Raw genomic sequence first — 23,482 nt, forward strand, 5'->3', positions numbered from 1 at the left:
ATTGGCTTGAACCTTGTGGAAGGTCTACCAATTCCCATGTGTGGTTTGAAATAATTGAATCCATCTCATCATTTATGGCCTCCTTCCAAAAAGCAGAGTCTTTAGAAGACATTGATTCTGGGAATGTGTTGGGATCATCCTCAACTTGAAGAGCCATAGGAAATTTCCTCGTGACTTCTTCAAGGTTTCCCTACTAGGTAGAGCGTCTCCATTTGAGAACATGTCTCATTTGATCCCAATTCTTTAAGCCTTTGGCTTCTCCGAGGCAATATAGTTTTCTCATCAACCTTTAGATCTTTCTCTTTAAAAGATTCTCCAACATTTGTGGGTTCTTGAGAATTGCTATCATAATATAACATATTCTCAAAGAATTCCACTTCTCTTGATTCAATTAGTACATTAGACTTCAAGTATAATAGCTTATAGGCCCTGCTATTTGAGGCATAGCAAACAAATGAACACTTTACAGCCCTTGGACCCAACTTGGTCCTTTTAGGCTCCATGCTTTTGCAATAAGCAAGGCACCCCCACACTTTAAGATAGCCTAAGTTAGGTTTCTTTCCTCCCCATAACTCATATGGGAATGCATTATTCTCTTTCATATGAATTCAATTCAATATATGACACGCAGCAGGCAAGGCTTCACCCTGCAAATTATAACACAATTTAGGATGTAAAAGCATAGAGATAATCATCTCAAGATAAGTACTATTCTTTATTTTCGCTATTCTATTTTTTTTGTGGAGTGTATGGTGCAGTGCATTCATGTATAATGCCATGTTGTTCACAAATTACATTGAAATCATTTGAAAAGTATTCACCATCTCTATCACTTCTAAGAGCCTTTATTTTACTTTCCAATTGATTTTCTACTTCAGATTTTATAGATTTTAAATGCATTAAATACCTCATCCCTACTCTTAAGTAAGTACACATAAGTATACCTAGAGCAATCATCTATTAAAGTCCTGAAGTATATATTTCTTCCTCTAGTCAACATGCCATTCAATTCACATAAATCACTATGTACTAAATCTAGCAAGTTTGAACATCTATCAACACTTGAAAAATGTTTCTTTACCATTTTATATTTAACATAGAATTCACATTTATCATGCTCATTCATGTCACAATTAATTAATCCACATTTAACAACTCTTTTAATTGTACAATAACCTATATGAGCAAGTCTATTATGCCACAAAGTAATAGAATTAGAATTAATCACATTGAAAGATTTAGATGTCATATCATTATTGTCACTATCAAGACCACAAAATTTGATCATTCCATCACATGTATAACCCTTTCCCACAAAATTTCCCAATTTATTCAAAGTGAGTTTATCGAATTCAAACTCCATTTTGATGTCGGATTTACTCAATAGACTTCTACTCATAATGTTTCTAGTTATATCGGGAACATAGAAAATATTAATTAGGGTCACTTTCTTTCCATTAGTGAAAACACATCAATAGAGCCTCTTCCAAGTACCTTGGATCTCTTTTCATTTCCCATTTGGACTTCAAGTCCCACCTTTTCACTTTCAAAGGGTTGCATTAACTTCACTGAAGGTTGCAATAATCTCAACATCAATTTAATTGACATGTTCACTTCTCTTAAGGTTGGATTAATCTCATCACTACATGCATGAACCATGTCAATTCTCTTAAGGGTTATCATACATTCCTCATCGAATGCATTAAATTCAATTAAGGTGAAAAAGATCGCATCATCAATTGTATCAACCCCGATCTTATTATGGTTAATTTGCAATTACCATATATCACATGATGATCAATAACTTCAATAAAAATAAAGTAAAACAATATCCCTTGAATCGTTTATTAACATTCACCATTGTACTTTTGATATAAACAATAATCTCAAACACACAAAAATATGGCAACAAATACATTTCATTCAAATTCTTGAAATCTACACATTTAGAAATAAGGAACTTGATGATACCAATCTCCTTAAGCATGTAATTGTTGGGAATAGTGCCCTTAAAGCAATTGAAGTTGACAAATGTTTTAAATGAAATAAAAAATTGAATTGAATTATTACATATATATATAGACTATGTCCGATATTATATTGATAATATTAAGTAAATGTTAGAAAATTCAAAAGTTTATCTATGTGGTCTTAATCTCATATTGTTATGAGATGATCGAGATTAATTATAATAAACTTAAAACCATTAGCAGTAAAATAAAGTTATGAAATCTTTAGATTAATTACTGCTAATACAATCCAATAGTATTATGAATACATGTGACCTAGATCCGGGTTACTAGTGTAGTAGGACACTTTAGTGGAGGTACTTTGCATGCTGAGAGTATGTAGAACTGGACTAGATGTGATTTGTTAATACTTGTTTAAACATCGTTTCATAGTATTAATAAAACACATCAAACGATGATCATATACACGATGATCTTAATCCTGAGGTTCTTATGAATTCCTATATATGTCATCTCATCCTTTGATTCATGCGTTAAAGTTTGTCAGAATGATCAGGCTAAGAACAATTGTTTTGGGGACTCAATGATATGTACGGTTTGGGACGTAGTTTAATAGATATGGAGTCTATGCCTTCTTATAGATTGAATAATGGTTCTCTATTGGGTTGGCTTTTGGAACTGAAAAAGATCTGAGCGTTCACGTCGTAAACTTGTTGTGACACAACCTTCACCAGTAAAGTCAATGGTACTCTAGGAACAAGATATAGCCAAAAGGGTAAAATGGTAATTTTATTCCCTTTCAATTATGAACCATTAATAGAGGATTAGTGTTGTATGTAATGATTATATCAATGGACACTTTATTCTTAAATAAAGTACTTTGAAAATATATGTCTATAATTATCAAGAGTTCAATCTCATATTTATAGTGGAGTAATCATGAGATTAATAAATATGATTATTCAATCCAAGAGCTTTTATTGATAATATAATATTTATTGGAGCTTGATATTGTAGGTCCATAGGTCCCGAGGGTTGCTCTATCAACACCATATCAAGGTAAAAGTTGACACAAGGGTATAAATGTAATTTGAGAATTTGAGAAGAATTTTATTCTTCGAGTTAAGTATGCAATTATTGATAATTGAGGTTGAATAATGAATTATTATTTTTTGAAAATGTATTTATTAAATTAAATATGTAAATTTCGAATTTCATATATTTAAATACATAATTTATTTTTTGAAATTAATTATTTTATTTGAGTGAGAGAAAATAAAATTGGTAAGTCAAAAATATTTTTTTTATCTATTGAATTTTGAAAGATGATGATAATGATGATTATCAATTTAAAATTTCAATTTTGAAATATGGTTGTCATCTTTTTCCTTAAAAATATTAATACCATATTTTGTGGGAGATTGATTTTAATAAAATAAATAAATAAAAAAATTAAAAATCCTTGAAAAGAGAATAGTGGGTCAAGCATGACACAATCTAGAGACTGTGCCATGCATGTACCACTTATACTGATATTGTATCAGTGTAGTTTTTATTTTATTTATTTAATTCTTTATAATTTGAAAATAGTTTTTTCAAATTTGATAAGTTAGATATTTGCCTAAATCAATTCATTTCATCATTATGATATTTTATTATATTACTATTATTAGTAGGAATAATAAAGTAATAAAATTATCTCTATATATATATGATATAGAAGAAGAAGAAGAGAAAAACACATAAGATAAGAGACATACAATATAGATACAATTCAGAAAAGTTCTAAGAATTTTTGTCAGACAAAATCTCTTTCTTCTTCTTCTTTATTCTAGCTATTCTCAAACCATAATCCAAGTTCTCATGTATTGAGAAATACTTGTGATTCCTAAAAATACAAATGCATGTTCTCTATGTGCCCACACACATCTTGAGGTATAGAGAACACTCCGGAAGATCGTGGTTTGAGTGCTTAAAGCTTTGGATAGGAAGATCGAAAAATATACGAAAAGACTCAAGGACACTTGATAAACATCAAGAGGTAATTGTATATGTTCTTGAAGTTTAGCATAAAAACATATTTTATGCTATATAATTTGAATATACAAAGTTTTTTCCCGCATTTTTTTTCTCTCGGTGATTCTCATCGGCGCCATGGCAAAGGGATCAAAGGTTGGGGGGAAGGGCAAATTGAAGAGCAAAAGCAAGAGAACAAGACCAACATTTGCTGATCGGATCATCAAAACTCGATCTATGGATGCCATTTTAGGGATTCAAGAATTGGAGGTGTCAGAGGATGAACAAGGAGCAGGCAAAGTGCGAGTCTGTGGTGAATCCCCTCCAGCGCCTCGAAAAGGAATCTGTACGGATGTAGAAGATTGGTTATCAGTCTCCAAGCAAGTAATGCAAGATGTAGATATGGGTAAGACTATTCCATCTTCGATTTTACATTCTAACTCTACTGATGTCACTTATGCTAGGGCCAAATAGAAGAGTGTTGCAGTAAAAGGTGTTATGAATCGGGAGAGGACTTCAGGAGTCAAAATTGATGTTGAGGATATAGCCGAGGAGGTGAATTTTTGGCAATCTTCAATAGTCTGCTATGTGCTTGGTGCTAATCCACCAATTCGAATCCTGGAGGGCTTTGTGAGGAGATTATGGAAAGATCAAGTAGACAAAGGTGGGATTCTTTCATCAGGTATTTTCATAATTCGATTCCTGTCCATGGAAGTGAGAGATAGAATATTGGATGGAGGCTATCTATTTTTTGGGAAAAAAGCTCTGATAATGAAGCCTTGGAATCCTGTTGATGATTTCTCTAAAGAAGACATAGATTCAGTTCCGAATTGGGTTCAATTGGGAGGACTGGATATTAAATATTGGGGTGATAGGTCACTATTCAAGATAGTGGGTCAGATTGGGAAGCCAATTCAAGTTGACTCCATTACTAAAAATAGAGATCGATTAGCATACCCCAGAATTCTTATTGAGGTGACCATGACCCAGGACTTTCCATCTCACATAAGTTTCTTGAATGAATTTGATCAGGAAGTTGACATTTTCGTGGAATATGAATGGAAGCCCACTATTTGTACGAACTGCTTTGGCTTAGGACATGAAGCTCACGTATGTAGGAAAAGTAAGCCAGTCAAACAGGAATGGGTTCCTAAACAGAGGGGTTCATCACCAACTACAAGTAAAGTCAATGTGGATGCAGAAGGATTCCAATCAGTTACAAAAGGAGTTAAGATACAGGAACCTATAGCCATTCAAACGAGTGTGAATAATCAATTTTGCTTGCTGGAAGAGGATCCTGAGATAGAGTTGTTACAGAGGATTAATACATGAAGAGAGGGGGGAGGATCCTCTACACTCGATGGATAGAATCCTTACCTGGAATGTACGAGGGATTAACAGTCAACATAAGCATAGGGAGATTAAGCATTTAATTCTTTCAAAGAAGGTTGGCTTGGTTAGTCTCCTCAAAACAAAAGTGAAAAATAAAAATATGGGTTCTATGTACACAAGTCTGTTCTCCGGGTGGTGTTTCACTAATAACAATCCTTGGATTGATAAGGGTAGGATAATAATTGCTTGGAACCCGAGAGTTTTCTCTCTGGATATCAAGTTATGTACTACACAATTAATTCACTGTTTAGTGCAGCTTCCAAATCAAACAGGAAGGTTTTTGATTACCTTTGTGTATGGTTTCAATGATGATTTTTCTTGGGAGCAGCTATGGAATGATTTACAAGAATTGGCTGTAGATATAACTGAGCCTTGGATGGTGATAGGAGACTTCAATGAGATTCTTTCACTACATGAAAGAATAGGCAAAAAGGTTACCACTAAGATTTCAAGCAAATTTCTGGAATGTTTGACATCTTGTCATTTGGAAGATTTGAAATTTTCAGGCTGCTTCTATACATGGAACAACAAGCAGAGAGCAGAGGACAAGGTTTATTCAAAGATTGATAGGGTTTTAGTTAATCCACAATGGATCGATTATTTTCCTAACTCAGAGGTTGTGTTCTTACCATAAGGGATATTTGACCATAGTCCAATTCTCGTTCATGTTACTTTGGAGATGCAATTGGACAAGAAGCCATTTAGATATTTCTGGATGTGGAAAGAAGCACCTTGTTATGAAGACAAAATCCAGACCAGTTGGAACATGCCAGTTGTTGGTACTCCAATGTTCCAAGTCATATCTAAGCTGAAAAAGCTGAAACAGGTGCTAGTGAGTATAAATAGAGAGGGTTTTTCTAACATACAACAGACAGAATTTAAGACGGGTCTTTAATTGAAGGAGCTTCAGGAAAAATTGCAGAAGGATCCACTCAATGACAGGTTGATTACTCAAGAACAAATGGCTAGAGAACAGTATCTTCATTACCATAAAGCTTACATGATGTTCTTAGCTCAAAAAGCTAAAGCAGTTTGGATGGTTAATGGAGATGAAAATACTCACATCTTTCATGCTTCTCTTAAGGCTAGGAGGATACAGAATAGGATTATGTCCATCAAGACTGAGGCAGGGATTTGGGTAGATTCTCCTGTAGATATAAAAAAGGCTTTTTTTGATTATTATCAAGGCTTGTTGGGGACAGGTATAATGCACAGGAAAAGGGTGTCTCGGTCAATCATGAAGCTAGGACCAGTTCTAAATGTAGCTCTTATTCAGACTCTCACAACAGATTTTTCAACTCAGGAGGTTAAGGATGTAATGTTTGCAATACCAGGTTTGAAAGCCCCAGGCCCAGTGGATATAGCAGCTACTTTTATCAAGATAATTGGAATTTGGTGGGTTCAGAGGTTACTGCAGCTGTGCTATCATTCCTCAATTCGGGTAAATTACTTAGGGAGATTAATAACACAACCATTACACTCAATTCGGGTAAAAACTAAATAAACTTTTAAAGTAAACTTTAGAGAATTTTACATTAGAGTACTTTGAAATAAAATAGTATTTGGATGGGATCCCATAGTTTGAAAAACAAAATGTAGTTAAACGTAACTTAAGAAATAGTCTGTAGCCACAAGGCTTTCTTTAGATAAAATAATAAACATGAAATTGATAAAACTGTTACTGGACTCAGTGGAAAACTTAACAGAACCCTGTAACCCTGCAGGTCGGTTGTTCACAGTATGCATACTTCAGACATAACCCCCATGCAGCAATGTAGTGGGGTTAGCCTCCAAGTCAGTAAAGTCATCGGGTTTTAGCGGAGTATACCCCTTTGGCACGGGTGGTGAGTATTCCCTGGGCCGCGGAGGCCACCCGGGGATCATGACCCCACAGATAACTCGATGGCTCAGTACATGGCCTTCTGAGGGCGGATCCCCATGCAGCCTTATAGTGGGGTTATCCGCCAAGTCAGTAAAGTCATCGTGTTTTAGCGGAGTGTACCCCTTTGGTACGGGAGGTGAGTATTCTCTGGGCCGTGCAGGCCACACTGGGATTAAAACCCCACAGATAACATGATGGCTTAGTTATATGATTTCAGTATGTTATGCAACCCTTTGACTTATGTGAATATGCTAGACGTGTTGCTTAGTTTGCAGTTTCTAGATATGCATTTCTGTTATGCAAAGTTTTTTTTGGATAGTAGAGTCATAAGTTGTAGCTAGCTTCCTTACTGAGTGTTATAGCTCATCAGTTACTCTGTGTGTGTAGGTAAGGGCAAAGCTTAAGGAGCAGTGCAATAAGCTCGAGGGGATTCTGTCTGTAGTATGCATACTGTGAAACAACCAACCTGCAGGGTTGTCAGGGTTCTCTTAAGTTTTCCACTGAGTCCAGTAACAGTTTTATCAATTTCATGTTTATTAGTTTATCTAAAGAAAGCCATGTGGCTATAGACTATTTCTTAAGTTACGTTTAACTACATTTTATTTTTAATACTATGGGATCCCATCCAAATACTATTTTATTTCAAAGTAATCTAATGTAAAATTCTCTAAAGTTTACTTTAAAGTTTATTTAGTTTTTAACGTCTGATTTTTACAAAAGTTGACCGTAAGGGTCCTGTTGACCCCGGATAGTCATAGTCGTGTTTCAGTAGGTCTTGTTAAGAAAAGTCGAGTCGTTACACTCAACACTAGGTCAAGCTCATTATGTTGAAAAAATGCTTGACAAGTTTGGTCATCTCAATATCAAAGAGGCAAACACACCCTTTGATTTAAGTCAAAAGCTGGAAAAGAATGAAGGGAGTTTTATGTATGTCGTTCATTGTACTAGAGAAACATTGCATTTGTGGTTAGTAAACTTATTTGGTTTACTAGCAACCAAAGTATGTTACATTAGAAGGATGTTGAAAGAGTATTTGGATACCTTAAAAGGACCAAAGAGTTATTCCTCCAATATTCTAAGTTTCCTAAGGTACTTGAAGGATATATCGATTCTAGTTGGATATCAGGTGTAGGAGATAATCTCTCCACAACAGGTTGGGTGTTCACTCTTGGTGGGGGTGTGATTTCTTGGGATTTTAAGAAACAAATAGGTATATGTCACTCATTCATGGATTCGAGTTTGTAGCTCTAGCGGCAAATGGAAAAGAGGCTGAGTGGTTAAAAGATCTCATGTTGGAGATACCGAAAACTATAGTTGATTTATCCACGATTTTCAATACATTATGATAATCAAGACACTTTTTGTAACGCCCTACTACCTTAGAGCTGTTACTAAGTGAGTTTAAAAAAAAAACTGTGCAACTAACTGAATCTACGAGGTTTTCAAAACCAATAGTGTGACTAAACAAAAAGTTAAGGCTGTAGTTTTTTAAAATGCTTAGTTTCATTGAAAACATTAAGTATCAAACATCTGGGATCCCAAAAATAAGGTTTAAAAAATATTTACAACTCAAAAATAGATTTACACTTGGTTAACTATCAAAAGAACAAGTTAATACAGCCATATTCAAAATGCCCCCAACCAAAGCAGTCGGGCAGGCCGAACATGTACGCGCCGCCCCCACGCTCTCCATACTCATTGCTGGTTGACTAACTCTTTGCGTTTACCTGCAACACAGAGCACCCGTGAGCCGAAGCCCAGCAAGAAAACTCATACAGTATATAACATATGCATATTATATAGTTAGCATATAATCCACAGATAAACAGGAATACCATCAGACTGAGAAAACACGGCCATGCCGCCCCAGAAGCATTACCAAAGCCTGGGATCTCGGTCATTACCGTAAGGATACCCCATGTATCCATTGGGTTCTACCCTGACTATAAGCACTCCATGTGCTAAGTGTTACTTCCGGCCCCACGGCCGTTCTCGACCTTCACCGCCCTCGGCCTTAGCCGTTCATTTCGCACAATCACACATATAGTACATCTCGAAATAATCATTCAAACATATAATAATTAATTTAAGGATATACTTTAGCACATAATACAATCTAGGGCCATGCCCTGCAATAACACTATGGGCCCATGCCCTGTTCTCAGGTGCTACAGTTTTCTTACCTTTCAATTCGATAGCTTTGATCACTTGACTCCTCGAGCACGATCCCACTCGAGCCCTAGCGCTCACCTAAACACAATTCATAGGTCAAAGTCATCACCAGACCTCGAGTCCAAAACCTAGCCTCGGGACCAATCCCGAGCCCCCCGGGAAGTCCTAGATCCACAAAACAAGGTGGTGGAATCGAACCCCGAAACCTAGGTCAAAATCCCTCAAAAATGACCCAAAAACCCCTTTCTGGGAACAGGGTAGTGCTACAACGCTCAAAAGAGGGCGCTATAGCGCTACAAGCAGAACCGAACTTCCCCAAAAACAGGGCCTAGTGCTACAGCGCCCAAAGACTAGCGCTGTAGCGCTAGTTGCAGACAGGCAACATCCAACTTCCTTTTCTGCGATTTCTTTCAACCAACTCAACTCCAAACTTGTCCAAAACTTTACCAAACCCAAAAACAAACTTATCAACACCTCCCACTCATCCAAAGCATCCCAAGAACTCAAAACCCAAGCTCATGCAACCCAATCTCAAAATCTACCATAATTAACCCTAAACCCAGAAATTCAGTCAAACATCAAAGTTAAAGACTTAGAATTCATACCGTGGATGGAAATTCAACCTTGAGTTAAATCCTAGACCTCATTAGCTTGCTCCTTCTCAACCTTGGCCTGAATTCCCCTAAAATCCCCATCAATTCAACTTAGATACATAGCTCAAACCAGTCAAACCCTAAAACTGAAACTTCTAAAAACTTACCTCAATTTTTGATGTGTTCTTGCTAATCCCTTGCCAATCTTCAAGTCTAGCTTAGGATCCTTGATGCTCAGCCTATCCTAGCTCTCCTCTGAGCTTAGCTCCAAGTAAAATGAAGGGAAATGGTGGGAGAGCCACAAACCGTTCCTTTGAAACAAAACCCCTCTGTTTTTCACTCTTTTCTTTTTCTTTCTTTTTCTTTCTTTTCCACAGCCTTATAACTCTTTTCTACCAATCCCACTAAGTATAAAGCTTCATTTAACCTATCTCTAAGAATCCTAATGACCAAAATTTCCTCCCCATTAATTCTAAACTCCTTTGTCCATGTAGGGCCATTTTAGTCCTTTTTACCCAATTCCCACTAATTCCTCGAGTGTCTCTAATAATTTCTCGCTTGCTACCCAATACCTGATTAATCACCAAATATATATATATATTCCTCATCATCAAAATTAACCTTAATATATATTCTCTAAATTCCCATTTAAACTCCCCAGGCTTAACCCAAGCCGGGTATAAATTCCTGCTTTGACTTTTCTGCTAATCCGCTCATTTTAGGATCGTCTCGAGTCACAGATCATAGATATCAATACAGTTGTGCCCAAAATTACAATTATGCCCTTTTAACACAATTAGGGCCTACATGCACACTAATACACATAGTCATGCATCTCAAATAGTCAAATAGTCATATATCATGCTTTAAATCATAATCATGCATTTAACTCATTAAAGTCACACATATAAATCCCATTATGCCCTCTAGGCACAATAATCATGGCCCTTAAGCCTTATTAGCGAATTTGGGTCGTTACACTTTTATTAGAGCTTACAACAAGATTTATAATGGGAAGTCTAGACATATAAGTCTAAGACATGACTATGTGAGGGAATTGATTGATAAGAGTATCATATAAATTTCATATGTGAAATCATGTGAGAACTTAGCAGATCTGTTTACCAAACCTCTTGGGAGATATTTGGTTAGTTCCACAAATAAAAGGATGAGACTAAAAATCCTTGATATAAAGATTCCCCAATGATGACAACCCAACTCAAAACTTGTTTACATCAAGTCTAGAGTTCAATGGGTAAGAACAAGTAATTCGATAAGGGAATAGATACAACATTAACAACTTAAAAGTCTCATCAAGGGTGAGTTAATGTTGGTTGCTACTGAAGTGAGGGTTAAGCCTAGGGTTTTTAATGAAATTCAGTTGAAGGGAAACAAACATCTTAAAGGTAGGAAAGATGCTGTAAGAATTTCACCTATGTGAATGTAGAGGTGGGTTGCCTCTCAAGAGAGTAGGAGTTTTCTCTCTGGATGGTTCTTGAATGGCATTTATAAATCAACCTTTTGGATCCAAAATGTTTATTTGGAGTATATAAGAGTACCCAAGAAGTTTGGGAGCATTTGGCGGTGTTTTAAGACAAGTCTTGGAGTGTCAAAACAGAGGCGTTAGGGATACGTCGCCCCTAGGAGGTGATGCATCGCAAAAAGCATGAAACCCTTGGATGAGATGAACTAGGTGATGCATCACTTGGTCATAGGTGATACATCGCGTGTCAGGCAATGTGTTGCCTGGGCTGTTATGAAAAGTCTGTACAGTTACGTAAATAACCTCCAAACCTCAAATTTAAATTCTCTAATCTCATTGGTTGAGCCTAATTAATGAGGGTCCTATACTATTTAAGGAATTTATGAGTTAATTGGTGAATTGATCAGTCATATCTCTCTCTCTAAAAGAAGAACTCTCTCTCTCTAGCTCCAAGATTAATAGTTTTCTCATAGATCTTTATCAAGAAAGCTTGGCTTGTATAAAAGATCAAGGCTTGTGTATCCCAATCTAATTCCATTATTGTACCTTTAAGCATTTCTAGAGAGAAGGCTAGGAATAAGGATTTTTGGACAATAAATCTTCATTTGTGTCAAGCCTTGAAACTTTTGTGTTTCACATAAAATTATAGTTTGTGATTTTATGTTCCTAGGGTTTGTTCTTCAAGGAAGGTCCACTCTAAACTCTTACCTTATTGTGTTTATGTAATTTGTGTTTAACTATTCTCAAAGATTGATTTACTTGTATCTTTTGTCTTGAGTTGTATCACAAATTAAATGTTATCTACAGCCTAATCCCCAACAATAATGACTGGTAATGTCTCTTTCTCACCCAAGTAAACATATTTAAGATGCTCCGGTAGTGGTTTTAATTCAAGCTTGTGTAGTAATTTAACAGATGGTTGAAGCTGCTCATGAGAAATAGGCAACTCTAATAATTGTTCCTTTTTAGAAGTCTCTCCGCTACTATTAAGTGCAACCACCGTCTCCTTTACCTCATTAGTGACATCCTCTTTCTTCAAGTCCATTGGTTCCCTCAAAACAACATCTAACCCATCCTCTTCATGTAAATCAATAATTCTTTGCGACAATGAGTCCAAAATATCAATTGAAAAAATTGAATGAACATCACTTGGATACCTCATAGCCTTAAAAATATTAAAGCAAATCACTTCTCCATCAAACTCCATAGTCAAAGTGCCCTCATGAACATCTATCTTGGTTCTAGTTGTCTTTAAAAAGTGGCCTTCCCAATAAAATTGGTGTAGAGCATGGAACTGATTCATCTTCCATATCAAGAATGTAGAAATCTGCAGGATACACTAATTTATTTACTTTAACCAATACATCCTCTACTACTCCCCTTGGATAGGCATTAAAATGATCCGCTAATTGAATGATCACCCCCGTTTCTTCAAGTGGTCCAAAATTCAAAGAGTTATAAATAGAGTAAGGCACTACATTTAATGAAGCACCCAAAACTAATAGTGCAACGAATAGTGAAGGTTTCAGGATCCTTAGACTTTGGTGGGAGTTTCTTTTGAAGTAGCGTCGAAACATTTTCCCCCATACTCACCTTTTCATTCCATTTTAGCTTCATCTTTTTGATGCACAACTACTTTAAAAGCTTCTCATATCAAGGTACTTGTTTAATGGAATCAAGTAGGGGAATGTTTACCTCAATCTTGTGAAAAGTCTCTAGTATTTCCTGTTCAGCTTCATCTTTCTTTGTCTTTCTCTAACAACTAGGAAATTGAGGAGTAGTGACATAAGTGGGAATAGTTTGTTTAGGTTTGGGTGTTGTGGTTGGGGTTTCATCTTTGTCTTGTTGGGCAGGTTGAGTAGGAGGCAATGGCGCATCGCTTGTACTTGATGGAATAGTAGGTGGATCTTAAGTCTTGCCATCTCTTAATGTGATTGCATTAGCATTTTCCATTAGATTCTTAACAGGCTATGAAGGTAACTTTCATTGATTCTATGCTCACTTTGACTTAATGAAGTGACTATTTGACCCATAGTATTCTCTAGATTTTTCAAGGACACTTGAGCGCTTTGTCGAATTACTTGCGTCTGTATATTGGAGGCCACTAACATTTTTAGCATTTTTTCCATTGATGGATCCTGAGCTTGTGAGATAGGGGTTGTTGAGGATGTGGTGCATAGGCTTGTTGAGGCCATTGCTGGTAAGGAAATTCTGGTGCTCTGGTAGGTATGGTTTGTTGTTCATTCCCATATCAAAGATTAGGATGTTCCTTCTACCCTTCATTATAAGTTATAACATAAGGGTCATACCGTTGCCTAGATTACCCTTGGAATCCCCCCATTGCATATGCCTGCTCATTGACGTCTTCTTGAAGTGTGGGACATGCATCAGTAGGATGCTCCACCAACTGACATATGCCACAATGTCTCACTTGCTGACCTGAGGCTATTTGTTGAACCATACTAGTCAATTGCACAAGCTGCCGCTCTACTTTAGATTTTGTCTCATTTACATCCTTAACTAAACTCTCATGAAGAACTCTAAACTGTTGGGAATTGGTTGCCATATTTAAAATTAAACTCCTAGTTGCAGCAGAAGTATTGTCCACCAGTGCTCCCCCACTTGCTGCATCAATCATGCTCCTGCCCAATGGAAACAGTCCTTCACAAAAGTACTGGATAAAAAGTTGTTCACTTATTCGTTGGTGGGGGCAGCTAGCACATAACCTCTTAAACGCTCCAAGAACAACAACTTCATTTCATTCCAGGTATTAACAGTTTTAGGAGGAGGGTAATAGAGTAATTCCTTCTCACCATCCTTTAAAGAAAATGGAAAGGCTCTCAATTTAATCTGCTCTTCAGTTACTAACGATGTCTTTTTACTAAAGCAGACTATGTGAAATTCTGTCAGATGCTTATTCGGGTCCTTTACTGGTAGACCATGGAAAGAGGGTAGTAAATGTATGAGGCTTGACTTGAGTTTAGATTTAACGTCCAACGTTGTATATTGAATACATAGATGTTGATGGTCTAGATTCGGCACCGCAACCTATTTCAACGTCCTTTCCTAAGCCATCTGAGACTTAAATGATGTCGTATGCCATCTCAAATTTAATTAATTATATTAATCACTTATACCAGCTACTTTAGTACAGCGGTAAATAAGGGTCGAACCCACAAGGACTATGATTCTAATTATTATTAAAAATAAGAAGTAAGCAAAAATTAACTAGGGGATTTGGTTTTAAAGATTAATCACATAAAATAAAATAACAATTAAAAGAGTAAAGATTAAAGATTAAAGATTAACAATTCAAGAACTAAGGAAACTACAATTTTAAAGAAAAAGTCAAGAGTTACTCTCCACGTTCAACAATCAATATATCAACAAAGATAAATAATATTCCCTTATTCCCAATTAAACTATTAACCCCACAGATAACACTTAAGCAATCAATTATCCCAGTTTCCCTATTATAATTAATTAAAGCTAAGTGTTCTTAACTAATTCTTTTTACCAAGCAATAAACCCATTAAGTGTGCAATCTATTTAACATAAGAAAAGCATTACACTCTATGGAAACAGGTTAATCTAGACAGGAAATTCATTTAGCATGCAATTCATTTAACCTAGGTTCTATTTTTCATCACAATCAAGTTACCGTCACAATACCCTAATTTCAATTTATCACTCTACTTAGAATCCTAAACTATAAGGTGAATAACAATCCTAATAGATGAGAGTAGAATAATTCAAAACCCTAATTAGTGATCGTCTAAACAAGATTTTACAAGATCCATGACATTCAAGTAGAAAAATAGAAGCAATTTAATATAAAGGAATAAAAAGAATAAGATTTATCAATGCATTCAAGATCTCATGTCTAGGGTTTTGAAATAACCCTCAACTACAAAGAGAACTACTCCATAATCAAATTCATATTCACAAACATAAATATTCAATGACAGTAAAGAAGTTTTGAGAAGAAAGAAAAACTAGATTGAAGAATATAGATGATGATGTATTTTCTTCTCCTCTGCTTTGCTCTAAAAAGTTAACCCTGATCCCTTTTATAGCCCCTTAAAAATTACATTTAAAAATCAAAATTTAAGAAAATTTTATCGCAAGCTGCGACCAGTAATTCTTAGTGGTCGCAGCAACAGGAGATAATCTGGGTAAGTATCGAGCGTCTGCCGCGACTAAGAGTTTATTATGGCCGCGACCTAGAATAGGGCAGGCCGCAGCCAGTGTCCTTTATTTAGTACACTTCCATTTTCTTTGAAATCTTTGATTTTAAGCTCGAACCTCGGGTTTAGGGACTTCCAAAACACTTCAAATTTGTCCAGAACTTCATTTTCTCAAGTCCTATCGTCTCCCGTCAATTCCTAACCACAAAAATACTTCAAATTCATCAATAATACCTTGCAACATATTTTATGGCTTAAAAATCAAAGACTTATAAAACTAAGCTAAGAACACCTAAAAACACTAGAAATTAACATTATCTAAGTGCGAAAGGATAACAAATATAATATCCAAAATGCCCTTATCAATTTGCAGGGAGTAGAAAGAGTTACAATGTATCCTTTAAGCATACAATGATGGTAATTGAGGCAGCACACGAACATAATCCTCCGGAAGAGATGGAGGTCCAGGCGATCCTTAATGTACGAGGAGAGCTAAGTGAATTAGAGCCCAGGGTCGAAGAGGATTAATAAATTGAACCCATGGAAGAATTATATGAAGTTATTCTCGACAGGGCCAACCCAGATAAGAAAACCAAAGTTGGGAGGAACCTCAAGGCGGATATCTGAGAATTGATAGTGACGTTTCTTCAAAAGAACTAGGACGTTTTCGCACGGTCCCAAGAAGGCATGATGGGAATTGATCTCAACATCATTTGTCATGCCCTGAATGTGGATCTAAACGTTGCTCCAGTGGAAAAAAGAGGTTGAAAATCTGGTCGAGAACTATTTCGTATGAGAGGCTCAATACCCAAAGTGGTTGGCTAACCCAGTGCTTGTCCCTAAACCCAATGACACGTGGAGGACCTGCATCGATTTCATCAACCTCAACCCATCTTGCCCAAAGGACTACTTCCCTTTACCGAGGATAGATCGAATGGTGGATGCCACCTCTGGTATGAGCTCCAAACATTCATGGACACGTATTCCAGGTACAATCAAATTTCAGTGCATGTTGCCCACTAGGAACACACTAGCTTCCGAACAGATAAGGGCATCTACTGCCAGAAAGTGATAAGGCTGGTCAATAACATGTTCAAAAAATATCTTGGTCAGAATATTGAGGTGTTGATTGATGACATGTTGGTCAAATCCAAAACCTTATTGGAGCATGTGAGAGACCTGGTAGAAGTTTTTTAGGTACTCTGCAAGTTTAGGATGAAGCTCGACCTGCAAAATTAACTTTTGGGGTGGCCTTCTTGAGATTTATCATGAGTCCCCGAGGATTTGAAGCGAACCCCGGGAAGATTAAGGCCCTGATAGATATGTCATCGCCCAGGAAACATAAAGACATGCAAAGCTTGAGTGGTCGGATAGCAACACTCAATTGCTTTGTATCCAAGGCCGCCGACCAGCGAACTCTATTTTCAACATCCTCTGAGGAAGTAAACAATTTGAATGGTTAGAGTACTGCGAGTAGACCTTCCAACAACTTAAGGCACACATGGAAAATCCTCCAGTATTATCAAAGCCAGTGCTGTGAGAACATTTGCTCTTCTACTTGGCCTTCACGAAGCATGTTGTCAGTGCAACCTTAATTCTCGAAGAAGGCCGCTCTCAACACCCATCTACTATGTCAGCAAGCAGCTCCTCGGAGTGGAGTCTAGGTATCCACTCATGGAGAAGCTGGGCTTTTGCTTAATGATAGCCTCAAGGAAGCTCCATCCATATTTTTAAGTGCATCCCATCAAAGTCCTCACCAACCAACCTTTGAGACATGTCCTTCAAAAGCCAGAATGTTTTGAGAAACTCCTGAAATGGGCAGTTGAACTTAGTCTATTCAAAATATCATACCACTTGAGGACAGTCAAAGGACAAGCATTGGTAGACTTTATTGTAGAGTGGACCATGATAAATGAAGGGCCGAAGGAGTCTCTTTCTCCTATACCAATGTGTAAATCGTATGTGAACGACTCGTCCAATAAAAAGAGGTCCATAGCCGGGCTAATTTTAATATATCCCTAGGGACACAAGATCCACAACACCTTATGATTTAGATTCGATTCCTCGAACAATGAAGCTAAATATGAAGCTCTTTTAGCTGGATTGCGAGTTGACTGAGAGCTTAAAGAAGAGTGACTTGAGATCTTCAGTAAATTGCAACTGGTGGTGAATCAAGTCTATGGAGAGTATCAAGACCGAGGTACCAAGATGGTGGCCTATTTGGCAAAGGCTCAAGAAATGTTGTACAACTTCAAGAAATACACAATCTGACAAGTTCCATAGGAATAGAACTCCAATGGTGACACTCTAGCAAAGTTAGCTATGACTAAAGATGTGGAGATGCTCAATGTGGTCCCAATTGACTACTTGGGTTCTCCAAGCATCCAAGAACCAGAGGAGGTAGAAACATTCTAGCCTCAGGACAGTTAGATGGGGCCATTACGAGATACCTTGTCTCCGGTGAACTACTGCATGACAAAAAAAGCTGCTCGAAAGCTACTTTATGAGGCTCCTCGGTACGTAATCATGGATAGAAAATCATATAGGCATGGATACTCATTGCCATTACTCCAGTGCGTATCAGAGCAAGAAATGAGAGCTATCCTCCGGGAAGTGCATGAAGGCTTTTGCAGGGACCACACAAGGGGGAAAATCCTCGCCAAGAAGATTTTACGACAATGATATTTCTGGCCCATGATGAACAATGACTCGCTGGAGTATGTAAAAAAGTGTGACAAATGCCAGCGATATTATAATAACCCCCGAGCTCCTCCAAATAAGCTCACTCAAATAACAATTCCATGGCCCTTCGCAATCTGGGGCACTGACTTAATTGGTTCCTTGCCCACGGTAAATGGAGTAAAGTACATGATTGTTGCAGTGGACCACTTCAGGAAGTGGATTGAAGTCGAGCCCTTCGCTACAATCACCTCCAAGAAGGCACTTGATTTTGTCATAAAGAACATCGTTTGCCATTATGGGCTCCCGAGAAAGAAAGTCTCTGACAATGACCTCCATTTTGATAGTGATCTGTTTTCTTATTTTTGTTAAAGGCATGATGTTATCAAAGGTTTCTCCTCCATAGATCATCCACAAGCAAACAGACAAGGGGAAACACTTAAAACCTATTTGAAGAAAATGCTTGAACAAGCGAAAGACGCTTAGCCTAAGGAGTTACCTAGGGTACTATGGAATTATCAAACCACTGCTAGAGCCTCCACCAACCATTTACCATTCTCCATGGCCTACGGGTATGAGTCCATGCTCCAAGTTTAAGAAACCATCTTCACTCACCGACGAACAATGTATGAGAATTGATTGTGCTATGGTTGAATAAGCACAGTTTTCATATTGGATGAAAATACCTATATAAATTGTGTAGGTTTAGGATTATTGTGTTTAATGCCTTTTATGTGTTGGAATTTATCATAGGAATGTAGAAAATTCACATGTAAGTTGAGTTATTTGTTTCTTGAAAAAGAGTAAGAATCATTTTTGTTAATCCGCTAGTAGTTTAGGAAGAAGAATTGTGTAGTTTGATTAGCGAAATAATAAATTGAATAGTTGATGAAATTAAAATACCTAGTTCTTCATTTTTGAGGTTTTTACAATTATTTTCTTTCTTTCATAGTGTTATTTTATGTTTATTGCTTTTGTTATTTTAATATTTTTTGAAACCAATTTATTGTTGACCAAATAGAAATAGGAAATAAATTCGTTGGTAATTAGTAAATCAATCTCTGTGAGAACGATCTTTTAGCGATTACGTATACTTGCATATCAATTTTAGCGAACAAGTTTTTGGCGCTGTTGTCAGGGATTGATCTTTATTAATATTAATACATTTAATTTTTATTTTAATTTGGTTTTTTTGTGTTATTTGTCTCTAACCGTTCTGTTTGATGATCTTAATTTCAGGTGTTAATTAGTATATACGACATCAAGGGACTGACAATCTTTTCCCATTAATACTAAAATTGAGAGGACTTGTAGACATAACAGAAAGCAGAAACGGTTAGTAGAGATGGCCTAACATCAGGGCAATGTGTTGAATGGGGACGTTGCTGAGCCACCAATTCACACACTCAAAGACTATGTACTCCCTAGTGTTACTAGAGTACAATCATGCATCCAACCACCTACAGTTGCAGCTAATAATTTTGAAATTAAGTCGAAGATTCTTCAAATGGTTCAGTCTACTTTCTAGTTTGGTGGACTCCTTACTTAGGATCCCAATACGCACATAGCCAATTTCCTGGAACTGTGTGGAACTTTTAAATATAATGGGGTCACCGACGATGCTATTAGACTTAGATTGTTCCCCTTCTCACTGCAGGATAAAGCTAAAAGTTGGTTGAACTCTCTTCGAGCCAATTCAATCACTACATGGCAGGCCTTAGCTCTGAAATTTCTTGCTAAATTTTTCCCTCCATTCAAGGCTGCAAAGTTAAGAGGGGAAATTAATAACTTCTCTCAATTTGATGGATACTGTCTTTATGATGCATGGGATAGGTTTAAGGAGATGCATGGAAGTGTCCTCATCATGGAATTAAAAAATGGATGCTAGTCCATAATTTTTACAATGGTTTGTGTGGGACGACTCGCACCATCATTGACACTGTAGCAGGTGGTGATTTCATGAGCAAGAGTGCTAATGAGGCTTATGAATAGCTTGAAGAAATGGCCATGAATAAATATCAGTGACCTAGTGAATGGGATAGAATTAAGAAGGTAGCTGGTATGCATGAGCTGGATGTTATTACCGCTCTCACTGCTCAAGTTGCATCATTGACCAAGAAATTGCAACAAAATTCTACTCAAATCATGCAAATCTAAGCAGTATGTCATAATTATGGTGGTCCTTGCCCATTTGAACAATGCATGGTAGTTGAGATGAACAACTCCATTCCCATGGAACAAGTGAATATGATTGGAAATTTCAATAGGCAAGCTAATAATCCATTCTCCAACCCGTTTAATCAAGGGTGGAGAAATCAACCTAATTTTGCATGGAGAAATAATCAGGGTCCTCAACAAATTCAAGCTCCCCCTCAGGCACTATTACAACCATTAGTACTACCTGTTGCTCAAGAGAAGACAAATGAGTTACAAGCTGCATTGTTAACTCTGACCAACTCTCAATCTTAATTTATGACAGAAACTCGCTCATCCATCAGGAATCTTAAGATGCAAGTTGGTCAATTGGAAAATATGTTACAAAGTAGGCCTCAAGGAAATTTCCCAAGTAATATAGAGGTCAATCCTAAAGAGCAATCCAATGCAATCTCTTTGAGGAGTGGGAAGAAGTTGGAAGAGCCAATCAAGAAGTCTATACCTGCACCAAATGTTGATGTTGAGAATGAGGGTAAGGTACAAGAAGAGGTTATTGAAGACCTTGAGAAGAAGCAGTCACCAGTGAGTTATGAGCACCACATCAAGATTCCATGTCCCTAGCAACTTCAAAAGAAGACACTTGACAAGCAGTTTTTGAAGTTTCTAGAAATTTTTCAAAAACTTCACATTAACATACCTTTTGCCGAGACACTTGAACAAATGCCAAGTTATGTGAAGTTTATGAAGGAAATCTTGTCAAAGAAAAAGAAGTTAGAGGATTATGAGACAGTGGCGCTTACTGAGGAGTACAATGATATTTTGCAGAAGAAACTACCTCCCAAGCTTAAAGATCTGGGTAGTTTTGCGATTCCTTGCTCAATAGGAAATACGGTTATAACCAAGGCCTTATGTGATTTAGGGGCGAGTGTAAATTTAATGCCCTTATCTATTTTTCGGAAGCTGAAATTGGGAGGCTCACCCCACTATTGTGTGATTACGAATGGCAGACCGCTCTGTTAAGCAACCTCGTGGAGTAATTGAGGATGTCTTAGTTAAGGTTGGTAAATTTATCTTCCCTGCTGATTTTATTATTCTAGATATGGAAGAAGATGCAAACATTCCCATCATTTTGGGAAGACCATTCTTAGCCACAGGGAGAGCACTAATTGATGTACAGAAGGGGGAGTTGAAGCTACGAGTTCAAAACAAAGAGGTAACATTTAATGGTTTTGCAGCAACTAATATTCTAACTTGTTGTACAGTGGATGTGGTGTGCAGTGGTGGTTGTAATTTGGAAACCACCAAGAGAAAACACAATGCTAAAATTGGTAGTTAAGCAGTTCGTCATTGTTTGAAACGGTTTTATAGTGAGAAGGCTCGAAGGCTACACGAGCGATGGAAGGCTCTGACGATTAGCAACATCAAAAGACGAGTTTTTGCTAATGACACTATGGCTCTAAAGGATGAGCAGAGTAGACTTGACCCGAGTTAAAGTTTAATGAAGGAAGTGAGCGTCCAACTGGAGACATTAAATAAAGCGCTTATGGGAGGCAACCCAATGTTATTTTTAATTCGAGTTTTTATGTGTTTGTAATTTTTATTTTCTATTAAACTCTTTTTAATTTTTGTTCTTAGGTTTAGATTTTATTTTTAGTAATTTTTAGTTTAGTTTGTAATTTTTGAATCGTGAAATACATGAAGAAAAAACAATTATTTTGAGATGCATCGCCTGGGACAAACTGAAATTTCCAAGCACCGTCTCCGCCACCTCCATTTTGATGATGTTTAGTTGGACCATTGGTACATTTTCTTTCCTTTTCTTTTTATGACATTAGGGAAAATGTTTCAATCAAGTTTGGGGGAGGAGTCTTATTATTTTGAGTGTTTATGTCGTGTTGTTAGTTTGTGTTTGTTGTTGTTTGAGTTTTATCTTAGTTAAATGTTGTATTGTGTTTGTGTGAATCAAGTTGTCAATGCTAGCCTATGATATGTAAGAAAATGTTGTGCAAATTTTCAAAATTTCTTATTTATTCAATCAGTGTGCTTGGTTTGACTTCATTGGTAGCTTATTTCGATCCATGAAAAAAAATTGAATGTTTAGCCATGATTGGAAAATTCTTTGCAACTTGAATTTGAATGTATGAATTGTTAAAAATTGGCTTGTGGTTTGATGAATGAATGAATCTAGAACTTGCTTGTTTATCATTTGAGACGAAATCCTAGATGAGATATGCTTAGGAAAGTGATTTAGGAAATTTATTGGAAAGTTTGAGCCTTTCAAGCCAACCCAAGAGTAATTTCCCATTGTTACCCTTTTTTAGCTTAAAATTATCCTCTTTATTGTTTGACACCAATTGTGAGTCAAATAGACATTTTGTTAGTTTTCATTCCTTTACCAAATTACTATGAGCATATGGATAAATATTGGGGAATGAATTGTAATGGGATGTGATTAGTTTTGTAATTTGGTGTATTGCAATGAAGAGTAAAAAATTTGAGAATTGAAAAAAAAAATAATAATAAAAGAAATTTGAAAATCCAAGCTACACTCTTGTTATGCTTTCACAAAAACAAGTTTGGGGGAGTTGAGTTTGAATAAAAAAAAATGATCAAGTGAAATAAGTGTTTCTAAACCTTTACTTGGGTTCACATGAGGTTTTCTTTGGGTGAATTGTTGGTTTGTAAGTTCATATGCTTATGGTAATTTGGAGCCTAAATGACATATATCTACCCATTGCCTAAGCCTTTTGTTATGAGCCTAAAGTCCTAATGATTCTTGAGCATGTTTTGTCTACATTAGTGGAGGGTGGTGAACAACACAAGCATATGGATTATTGGTTGTATGGTTTGATGGAGAGTTTTGGCATGCATACATAGATTAAATTGTTGAGTAATTTTTGTGATTATGGTTGAATAGGCATTCTTGGGAATGAAATGGATTGTTGATGTGGTTT

The 23,482-nt window shown here is 36.6% G+C and overlaps 1 protein-coding gene across 1 annotated transcript; it reads left to right on the forward strand.

The window, feature by feature from the left end:
* Window positions 1-5,478: 5,478 nt before the first annotated feature.
* Window positions 5,479-7,081, forward strand: LOC133814436 (uncharacterized). The gene is made up of 4 exons (XM_062247395.1): window positions 5,479-5,928; window positions 6,058-6,204; window positions 6,280-6,819; window positions 7,070-7,081. Exons 1-4 carry the CDS (start codon window positions 5,479-5,481, stop codon window positions 7,079-7,081), a joined length of 1,149 nt encoding a protein of 382 aa, XP_062103379.1.
* The last annotated feature ends 16,401 nt before the right edge of the window (window positions 7,082-23,482 follow it).

Source organism: Humulus lupulus, chromosome 2 (assembly GCF_963169125.1).
Source record: "Humulus lupulus chromosome 2, drHumLupu1.1, whole genome shotgun sequence".
Classification (NCBI taxonomy): Eukaryota; Viridiplantae; Streptophyta; class Magnoliopsida; order Rosales; family Cannabaceae; genus Humulus; species Humulus lupulus.